This window comes from Mesitornis unicolor, unplaced genomic scaffold (assembly GCF_000695765.1).
Source record: "Mesitornis unicolor isolate BGI_N332 unplaced genomic scaffold, ASM69576v1 scaffold19545, whole genome shotgun sequence".
In the NCBI taxonomy this organism is placed as follows: domain Eukaryota; kingdom Metazoa; phylum Chordata; class Aves; order Mesitornithiformes; family Mesitornithidae; genus Mesitornis; species Mesitornis unicolor.
In genome coordinates, this window is record NW_010185036.1 from 28,345 (window position 1) to 39,433 (window position 11,089).

The 11,089-nt window shown below is 49.5% G+C and overlaps 1 protein-coding gene across 2 annotated transcripts in view; it reads right to left on the reverse strand.

Annotated features, from left to right (window-relative positions):
* Positions 1–3,875, reverse strand: part of AQP2 (aquaporin 2 (collecting duct)) — a 4,096-nt gene extending 221 nt beyond the window's left edge. Inside the window, exons 1-3 of one of the 2 annotated variants that reach the window (XM_010184704.1) lie at positions 3,510–3,875; positions 1,418–1,582; positions 725–809 (exon numbers count right to left, since the gene is read on the reverse strand). In XM_010184704.1, coding sequence (XP_010183006.1) covers positions 725–809; positions 1,418–1,582; positions 3,510–3,875 — 616 coding nt within the window. Of the gene's footprint in view, positions 1–698; positions 810–1,417; positions 1,583–3,509 lie in introns of both variants that reach the window. The other variant, XM_010184703.1, reaches the window with a different exon arrangement.
* Between the last annotated feature and the right edge of the window lie 7,214 nt (positions 3,876–11,089).

Here is an 11,089-nt window from a genome sequence, read left to right on the forward strand (position 1 = left end):
GAAGAATCAGGTGAGCAAAAACCAGCCTGAGTTTGGAGTTATGGAGAGGGACTAGGGTCAATGAAGAGCATTGCAGGGGGTTTATGTTCCTTCCTACATTGGGAGTGAAATGCAGAAGCCAGCCTTGCTTTGGCCATCGCTGTTGACTTGAACTCCCATCCATTGCTGCTGTGCCTGAATACACCCAGCCATACTCTTCTGTCTTTTCCTCCTCTGTTGAGGGCTGTATGATCTTCATTAATTATAGGCCCATCGTGAATGTCTTTAATGATTTGTGTTCCTCTGGAGAAGTGTCTTCCTGCCCATTGCTATAGAGAGGAGGAGGCAGCTACCAGCTTGGGCTGATCACATTAACCTGAACCACCACAGCTCTGCTCTTTGGAGATGGAAACTCCTAGGAGCATTCCCAAAGAAGAAAATGTGTGCCCAGATCCAACTGGAACTAGGAAAGGTCCCCAGGACTGGCAAGAAATGCTCCTCTCTCCATTGGTTTTGCTGCTTCTCCTAAGTCACGTTCAACAAACCACACGCCCTCTTCCTGTTGCAGCGTACCCTACTTATCTAAGCCAATTAAGCCCCACCTCTTTTTGCTAATCTCTACATCTCTTCTCCAGCTGGGAGCTGGCACGGAAATGCCTGGAACCTGGCTGGTTCAGTGGGTTTCTAGGAACATTGGTAATTGGGGGGGGCCCGTCACACCAAAACAACACTTGGACCTGACTTCTTACCCAGTGGTCACTGAAGTCCCCGACTATCACAGCAGGGGCGAAAGATCTGGCTGGGTTCATGGAGCAGCCGGTGTAACGGATCTGTGGAGAAGCACGACGCTTGGTGTTAGCATTAAGCCCTTTTAGCACATTTTAAAAAATCCTGGTGTGTTATTAGCATGACTCATTTCACCCTCCAGCACGCGTGTTTCAGGAAAACAACGCTAGCAGCTTCCAGCACCTGAGTCAGCAGGTCTGGGTTGTTTGTATTTGCCCATCTTCTGTCCGACTACACGTATCCTACGCGTGGTGCAACTCGGCTGCAGGCTGGGTGACAGAATCACTGAATCACAGCATGGTTCGGGTTGGAAGGGACCTTAAAGCTGACCCAGCCCAGCCCTGCAGTGAGCAGGGACATCTTGAACCAGCTCAGGGTGCTCAGACCCCACCAGGCCTGGCCTTGAATATCTCCAGGGATGGGGCCTGCAGCACCTCTGGGCAACCTGTGCCAGTGCTCGACCACCTTATGGGGAGCAGCTTTTTCCTCAGATCCAGCCTAAATCTGCCCTTTTCCAGTTTAAAACCATCCCCCCTTGTCCTGTTGCTCCATAGTGAACAGCTCTGCCCCAGGTTTCTTATAGGCACCTTCCAGGTCCTGGAAGGTCACTATAAGGTCCTAAAAATCCTGTGGTTTAGCTCATTCTACCTACCCCAAGGAGATGCCCCACAGCAACAGAAAGGCCGATGGATAGGGCAGGAGAGCCCAGGTTGTCCTCTCGGCGGTCGTCAGTAGAAGCAAAGACGCACAGGACCAGCTGGAAGGTGAGGAAGAGCTCAACAGTCACCGCCTGCCCCGTCGTCGTCTCATTGTGCAGCTGGAAGGGCAGAAAAAACCCTCAAATCAAGGAGAACCAACAAGGGCATAGGAAATAGCTGAGATTTTTGGCACCAGTATGAAGAGGAGGAAAAGTTTCCCAGGTAAAAGGAAAGGTGCATCAATGAGTAGTATTTAATTGATACAGCAGGAAACGTTTTAGTAGTATTTCTTTGGGTATTTTTTTCCACTCTTACCCCTCAGGGATTTACTTTTTTTCTTTCCCGCATACTTAAAATGCAAAATGCCTTTTAGAAAAGTTTACAAATTCCAGTTTGAAAGTGTCAAAAAGAAATGTTTTGGCATTGAAAAAAATTCCCTTCCTCCTTCTCACCCTTTTTTGACTGAACAGGACTTGTCAGATTTGATCTGAGGCTGTGCATGTTTGCACCCTCTTCTCCTCCAACCCCTCTTTCTGACTCTTTATTACTTCCTGGTGGTTTTCATCCATATCTGAATGGATCCAGGAGCCAGCTTTGCAGCCCCGCTTGCCTGCGCTCTCCCATCGCTGTTGCTTCCCTCCTGGCACATCTCTGCCCTTTCCTTCCCCATGTAAATCCAGCTTTGAACCCTGTGCATCCTCCCAAATGCAGATCCCGAGATCCCTTCACTTGGTGATGCCATGAAGGTAGCAGTTGGTTGAGATCCAGAGTCAGATCATGCTCACTCTCCTCTCTCCAGTATTTCTCCCCTCTATTATTTTTTAAGGGTGATTTGTGCAGGCAGCTACAAGAGGAACAGCCCACGGGGCAGGGAAAAAATCAAAATCCCTATTCCCTCTTTTAAGTGGTTTAAGCTGTGAAACAACAGAGCTGCGCATTTGGAAAGTCTCTCTGTAAGCCCCTACTTGCTTTGTTGGGTTCATTAACCGTCAGCTATTACCACTCTAAACAGTCTTGTTCCTATTAATCTGCAATCCCTTTTTCAACCTTGGTAATCTCTTTGGCAGTGAAGCTGGGTCCTGGCAGTGTCTCCCTGCTGTAAGAAAGAGCATTTCTGTGTGCCACATCCTAAAACACAGCTCCTGCCTTGCCGCTCAGCTTGGGTTTGGGCAATGGCATTGGCATCTCTACAGGAGGTAGAGTATCTGATGAAGAGCAGTTGTGGGCATGGAGAAAAGAGAGGGGAGAGTGAACTCTGCAATTCTTAATTTGTTTCCCATCTTTTTATTATGGGCATGGGTGGGGAAGGAGATGTTGGAGGTCAGGAACCATTGCAGAGTCCCCTCACATTTCCCTAAGGTTCCCCAGTTTCCTTTTTTCCCTGAAACCAGTCTGTGATGCCCCTGGCACTGGGATGAACCAGAGGGGTCTGGTGTGACCGCCCCTTCACAACAGGAAAAACTCCACGAGCAGTGCTATCTACTGAAAAACTGGGATTTATACCCAAAACCCCACCCCTGACCCTGACACAACATCCCCATCGCTGTGAACACAGCACAGCAGCCTGTAAATAGCAGCGTGGTGTAACGTGGAAGGGAGAAAAAGCTGCCTGTACCCACACCAAGACTGGAAACTGGGACAAGCTGGGGGCAAGAGGAATGGAGAGGTGATGCTTTTGGTCCTGTCCTTCCCTCAACACCTGGGTCTCCTCTGAATCCATCTTCTCCACAATACAGCCCTAGATTAAACCGAGATGATGGTGGGTTTGTCTTCTAAGGGAGCTGTTGATGTGGCCAGCTGGATCATACCTCTGGTTTTAGTCCTAAATAGCAAAGGAGGCTCCCTGGAGTCCTGCCTTCATCTCTGCTCCTTGGTGAAGCAAGCTTATGGTGCTGAGCTTCAGCTGACAGTGACTTCCTACCCAGCACTAAATAATGTGACGCCTTGCTGGCCACAAACCCATTCTTCACATCCCTCAGCCTTCCCAAAAGCTTTGCCCAATCTTTCCTGCTCCCTCCCAAGCCCATCCATGAAATGAAGTCTCACCTTGTTGATGGCCAAGCCTTCCCGGGAGTCTGCAGGGGTGATCTCGTGTAAGATAGCAGCCCCCACAACACCCCCCAGGAGCTGGGCCACTACGTAGAAGACGGCACGGAGGAAGGAGACTTGGGAACCGATGAGACAAGCCACCGTCACCGCCGGGTTGATGTGGGCTCCACTGATGTGCCCCAGGGCTTGGACCAGCGTGCCAATGGCCAAGCCAAAAGCCAACGCGATCTGAAGGATGCTCGGGGAGGAAGCTGAGGGCCAGTTCAGAGCAGAGCCCAGGCCGAAGAGGATGAAGACCAAGGTGGCCAGAAATTCGGCAAAGACAGCCCGGGTGAAGGCTACAGATCGCAGTTCCCACATCATGGAGTGACGGCTTCTGGAGGTTGCAAGGACTGACCCTGCCCGTGGTGTCTTCAGGCGATGGCTGTGTCCATGGAGGATGTCAGAGCGGACAACACACATATATATGGATGCAGGGGGGCAAAGGATCACTCACTGAAGGAGGTGGGATCATGGTCCTAGGAAACCTGATGTTTTTTTCCATTGGTGTTCCAGCTGAGGGAACATCAGACCCTGCCCCCTCTATTAAATCTGAGGAATGCAGCGTTTGCCACCCTTGGAAGGCCATAAATCAGCCTCGAGCAATGCCATGACGCCGTTCCCTTTCTCCTCTGCTTTCTTACCAGGGGTTCCCTTTCTCCTCTGCTTTCTTACCAGAGGTCCTATCTCCAGAGGTGCTCGTTGCTGCTCTCTTCTCCAAGCTCTACCACCTGGAGCATGGAGAGAAGAGCAAGGGAGGCTGTAGAGCTGGAGATGGAGCTGAGGTGGGGTTGTGTCGAAAAGCAGGACCTGGGCTGTGATTAAATAACCAGACAAAACAGGGTGCGGAAGAGTCTCTCAGAGGCACAAAACTCCAAGTGACTTACTACAACTCGATTCCTCACAGCACCAGACTCTTACAGCCTGGGCACAGACTTCCTTCCCAGAAAAATGGAAACCAGCCCCAAGAAATGACTGTCAGGGAAGAAATTATAGTGTGAAAAAATGGCACGCCCATGCCTAATTGCCCAACAAATCCATGTGCCTTCTTTTTCCATTGCTTAGGACACATTTGCCCATTTCTGGGTGATCTCTTGCTCCCTACATCATTGGGGTTGGTGGGTTTGCTGCAATGATAGCACTTGTTTCTCTTTCTCCCCTCGTTATCAGGCTCTGTAGTTATTTTAAAGCACGGGAGCAGGGAGCAGCACTTCCCCAGGGCAGAGCTGGAGCTGAAAGAACCAATTTATTGTGGTCCATCTCCATACTGCGAGCCCATTTTTTGGCTCTGACAAAGACTGTCTCTGTGTGATAAACCAAACGTTTTTCCCTTCCAGAGGAACCGTGCAAGTGCCACCGAACTGATGTGAAAGGCTGACGCAAAATATTCCATATTGCTCAAATTATATTCTTGAATATCTCCAGTTGGAAAGGACCCATGGGGATATGAGAAGGCCTGTTCTTTCCTCTACAAAAGGTGGGTAACAATGCTGTCGGTTGGACCAGATGATCCTTGTAAATCCCTTCTAACTGAGCTGTTTTACTTCTGCGCTTTTCTATTCTTGTCCTTTCTCTAAGAAAGATGCTTCTGGGGATGTTGCTATAACAAAAGAGAGACTGTGGGGAGAACAAGTCCAGCCTATGGGTGAGTCTGGAGCCTGAAAGACTTGGATTCAACCTTTTCCTCTGCAAAACCCTTCTCTTGGACTTCCTCGGGCCCTCTGGCCCATCACAGCATCGCTCCTGCCTCCAGTTTTCCAGCAACGAAGCCACTCTCACAAAACAGGTCGCGAGGCTAAATATATTTGGGGTGCTGCTGAGCCATGGAAACGTGGTCACATCCAGGCTGTAGGCTCTTGCTCCTGCCCGCCTGGTAGGGATTTGCGAGCTTAGCATTACTCAAGAATGAGTTATGTCAGGGACTGATTACAAATCCAGGTTGTTATTAGTGCTGAGAATGACAGAGAACTAATAAGGGCAATTAACTGGAACTGATACCCTACGTGATTAATAGCTATTCACGGCGAGCATGTTGTGATGTACCAGTGTTTAATGAATACTAATTAAAAGAAAGAGAAGGAAGCAGGATTAGCTCTGAGCAACTTAAAAATCCAGCGCAGCCTCATGGTCCTCACTTTTACCTGGCAATGAGCAAGTCCACTGCAGCTCTGGTTTGTGTTGTGTTTGTGCTATGGACGGTGGTTTCTGCCACATGCCATGATGAAAGGCTTGGTTTTATATCATGAGCCGTCTTGTTGAAAGGGAACTCTGTTATCGTGGTTGATAACTCTGTTATTATTGAATCATTAAGGTTGGAAAAGTCCTCCAAGATCAAGTCCAATGTCAACTCAACACCACCATGGCCACTAAACCGTGTCCTGAAGTGCCACATCTGCACCACACGTCCTGCCCTAAGAAAACAGAAACAGGAGACCAAGCAAGCTGAAGAGCTTGGTACTGGGTTGCTGAAGCTCTGCTTGAGTCTAGGAGGGGTTTGTGGAGCCTCTGGTGTTGATGGTAACGTGGTTTCACACCTTACATTGCGTGTGCTGCAGCTCTGGGAGCAGCAAAGAGCATCTCAGCCTCGTAGCAAAGGCGTCTGAGAGGGGAAAGTGCATTATTTTACCTTTTAATCCACAGCCCTTGGAGTGTAACGGCGTTATCAGCCCTCCCCTGAGATCAAATGCAAATGCTCCTTAAAAGCTTGTTGGCATCTGTGGAGGGTTGGTACGCCGTGCTTCCTCCCGATGGCAGAAAAATGGCTTGGTAACGAGTTTTTGAGGAACATTTTGCAAGAGAGGGAACTGTGCTTACACAACAACTCACTTCTCAAGTGACTTAGATGGCTCAGATATCTTTGCTTCCCTGGCTTTCAGGAAAGTATAAACATCCTTAAGGTATCTCCATTCCATCTGAAATACCTCTGAGCCACAGAGAACTAAAGATTTATTGCATAAACAACAGTGAGTTTTCCTGCTTGGATCTGATCTGTCGCTGGAGGTGTGTGTACTGCCCAGACTTCGCTGGAAGCTCCGTTTTCTGCTCTTTTCTGCGAGTAGAGAGTGCCTGCAGACAACTCCTTTGCCTTTCCAACAGCCGAACGATACAACCGTGTCCTGGGCTGCCTCACAAGCAACGTGGCCAGCAGGTCAAGGGAGGGATTGTCCCCCTCTACTTCTCTGGTCCCCACCATCAGAAGGACCTGGAGCTGTTGGAGCAAGTCCAGAGGAGGCCATGGAGATGCTGAGGGGCTGGAGCAGCTCTGCTCGGGGGACAGCTGAGAGAGTTGGGAGTGTTCAGCCTGGAGAAGAGAAGCCTGCAGGGGGATCTTATAGTGACCTTCCAGGACCTGGAGGGGCTACAGGAAAGCTGGGGAGGGACTTTTTACAAGGGGATGGAGTGATAGGATGAAAGGTGATAGCTTTAAACTGGAAGAGGGGCGATTTAGACTGGATATTAGGAAGAAATTCCTCCCTGTGAGGGTGGTGAGGCCCTGGCCCAGGTTGCCCAGAGAAGCTGTGGGTGCCCTCTCCCTGGCAGTGCCCAAGGCCAGGTTGGACGGGGCCTGGAGCAGCCTGGGCTGGTGGAGGTGTCCCCTCATGGGGGGTTGGACTGATGATCTTTAAGGTCCCTTCTCACCCAAACCAGTCTGTGATTCTGTGACATTACCCACACTGGTGGGTCTGAGGGTGTGGGTGCTGCTGGCAGGGAAAGGACCAGGTCCCTCACCTCCCTCCAGGCTGAGTCTGTACCCATTCAGCTCCTGCTGCCCATTGCAGGGTGGAGCACATCGAGATGCCTGCTCTCAGTGAGCTGCAAAGCATCGGGAGAGTGGATGAAACCCCTTTTAGCTCCAGGGGGTGTTGGGATGGAACACAGCAGCACAGCTCCCACTGCAATGCAAACCATGGCACGTTTTTAATTGCGCTTCATAAATGTACCAGGAAAGTCTTACCTCCTTCCCTATACTCTGGCAAAGCAGACCATAATGTCTGCATTCCCCAAAGCGAAGCGACCATCAGGAAAAATTATATATCTATATATGTATATATATCAAAAGGACATTCACCCAGAGGAGCAAAATGGAAGAAAAAAATCAACACCTTTTCCGGCATTTCGGGCCAAATCCTAAATCCTTATTCATGCAAAACTTCTGCTGGCTCTCACATTGTTTATTGTTCTTGTTTTAATTGAAACAGAAGGATTAAGTGCGGCCGTGATTCCCTTCACTGACTTCAATGAATTGAGCTTGAGCACGGGCCAGGAACTGGGCCTGGTGTTAGGAGAAGACTTCATTTTATTTTTCTATCCCATCGCAAGGACTTGCAAGTCCAGTCCTGAATGTTTGCCTAGGGTCAAGGCAAGGCAGACGGTGAGATTTTGGTGCTGGCAGAGCTGGGGCATGGATCACAACAGCATCAGCACGCGTTTCTAGTGGTCATATAAACCCCTGAAGCCCTCAAAATCTTCCACCCTAGCATGACCTGGCCTCTGCACAGCACCCAAGCAGGGATTTAATCCTTTTCTCCCATGATTTGCAGGAAAAAAAAACAATCTTTCTTTTGCTAACAACATGTTAATGAGACCCAGGATGTCCAGAACCAGGAAGAGGGAGAAGTAGTGGTTTCTGCTTCAAGGTATGGCCTCTGCTCTGCCCTCCTCACACCACATCTGAAATCTTGTGCCCAGTTCTGGGCCCTCAGTGCAAGAAGGACAGGAACTGCTTGAAAGAGTCCAGCAGGGCCACAAAGTGATGGAGGGAGTGGAGCATCTCCTGCTGAGGAGCGGCTGAGGGAGCTGGGGCTTTGAGCTTGGAGCAGAGGAGCCCAGGGGTGCCCTCATTCCTGGGGATCAATGTGGAAAGGGCAGTGTCAGGAGGAAGGAGCCAGGCTCTGCTCTGGGATGGCCAATGCCAGGACAAGGGGCAATGGTCCCAAGCTGGAGCACAGGAGGTTCATGTGAACATGAGGCCAAACTTTGTGAGTGTGAGGGTCCAGAGCATGGCCCAGGCTGCCCAGAGAGGTTGTGGAGTCTCCTTCTCTGGAGACACCCAAAGCCCTGGCCGTGTTCCTGTGTGACTGCTCTGGTGACCCTGCTGTGGCAGGGGTTGCACTGGGGGAGCTTTCCAGATCCCTTCCAACTCCTGAGATTCTGTGTTTCTGTGTGATTCTGTATGGCCAATCCCAATGTACTACAAGGTCAGAGATGGGTGAGTTTGGGGATGATCTCCTTTTAATTAGAGGTGTAGAAAGGAGAGCGTTATTCCCTCATTTGAGTGCTGGCCTTCAAAGTTCATGGCATATTTTGCATAAACATCTATAGGAAAATATATTTGGAAAGATGGGAAAAGCAGTAACAGAACAGTTGGGTAGATTGGATACAACCCATGAAAAGACCTCAACAGCCTTCACAGTTGGCCATTGGCCCTTGAGAAGTGGTGAACATACACTGGAAAAGAGACAGACTCCAAAACCACTCCTAAAACTTATATTTTTACAGCAGTCACAGAGATAAAAGAAGATACAACCTATTTCTTTATAATTTTAAAGGATTTATTCTCTCTTCCTATCCCTTTTAATCTCCCTCTGTCACCTTCCATCCTCTTTTCCCCTGGGTGCCTCTTTCTCTCTGTTTTATGGTGCTACCTGGGCACCAAGGTTGCCACGCCACAGTTGCAAGGGAACCGCAAAGTTGGTTTCATGAAGCCTCTGACTCTTTTCCACTTCAGAGAATAAAAGAGTTCAGCGTGGGGTATTTTTATTTGTGGTTAGGCACTTGATTTCTGTGTGAGTTTTGGGGCGCGGCGCAGGGATTGGGTTGTCAGCAGCGTGAATTGCCATCCTGCTTTGGTGGAAGAACCTTCCGAGGACTTTTTATGTGAAATCTGGGCTATTGCATTGATTTCCTTCTGCATTTATGCCTGCGTTGATGCGATCTGGCCCTGCTGTGTCAATGCAATTTGCTTCACTTCCTTGAATTGTATAAAGTGGAGAGGAGCATTGGCTGCTCCTCCAAGACATTGCCGATGAAGTCCACAATATGGAAGGTATTGCTGTCTCCTGGGTGGAACTGAGCCCAGGGAGCTTTTTGCTGGTGCAATAGGGCTCATAAATTTGCTGCAGTGGAGTTCAAGGGGGCCCAGGTCTTGCTGTTGAGAGGACACACACATTGTTGTACATCAGAAATTGTGAAAATCCCACTCAAAGAGCACACACAAGGCTGAAAATCTTCCACACTAGGTTACCGTGGAGCACAGGAGCCCTGATTTTGGATGGTGCAAGACTGTATAAGCTCAAAAAGAATCAGTGGTGTGGGGCGGGTCCCTCACAATATATCAGTGGGAGAGAAATCATGCCTGTTCACCAGGGCATGGAGCAACAGGACGAGGGGGGATGGTTTTAAACTGGAAAAGGGCAGATTTAGGCTGGATCTGAGGAAAAAGCTGCTCCCCATGAGGTGGTCGAGCACTGGCACAGGTTGCCCAGAGGTGCTGCAGGCCCCATCCCTGGAGATGTTCAAGGCCAGGCTTGGTGGAGTCTGAGCACCCTGAGCTGGTTCAAGATGTCCCTGCTCACTGCAGGGCTGGGCTGGGTCAGCTTTAAGGTCCCTTCCAACCCAATTCATTGATGATTTGATGAATCTAAATCTGCAGGCAAACAGGGGAGTTTGAGGAAATAAAGTTACTTTCAGCAAGGCAGGCATTGATTTCCCAACCCGGCAAAGTCACACATGCAGGGATGCTATGGGAGAAATGTGTTTTAAGGAGGAAAGAAAGGAAGGAAGTGGTCAAGGTGTTTGCGCCCACAAACCTGGATTTTAGGCCAGTTTCTATGCTGGAAATTTGGGTTCTGAAATGCAGCAAAGCTCAGTTTGCACCTCTTCTCCTTGCCGGTTGCCTGGGCCCTGGGCTGCGCTGTCACACGTGGCCAGGGGTCACTCATTGTACAGGCTGATAAAAATGTAAAGTATTTCCGTGCGCATCCCTGGGTTGTATTATATAAAATCTCTTCAGAATAGTTTAAAGAAGAAACTGTACAGTGGCATGAAGGTGTCACTGCGAGCGTCACCCAAACCTGTTCTGCTCCCCCACTCCCAGCGAGGCAGGTTTGCATACTTGTGCAATTCCTTTCATTTAACAGCATCGAATGCACACGATGGTGCTGAGAACATTTTCTTCTGGCAGCGATGAGTGAAACGCACTCCTGAGCCGCTGAACGATTTAATCCGGGGGAGTGCCTCGTCGTTATCTATTTGTTCAGTCGGTGTACGCGCGTGTGTTGTTGTTCCCCTGACGTGGTTTGTGGGTATCAAGGATTTTGCTTCCGTTTATTTTTGATCCTCACCACTGGGACCTGTTCCCCACAATTCACCGGAATCACACGCTGCAGCTTTGGAGGCATTTGAATAAAAATGGCACAAAGTTTCTCAAAGCACCCAGATCCTGGCAGTGTCCAAGGTTCACAGCATAGACAAACAACTGGAAGCAACAGCTTCAATTGCACTTCAGTCACAATAACCCCACGCAGTGCTACAGGCTT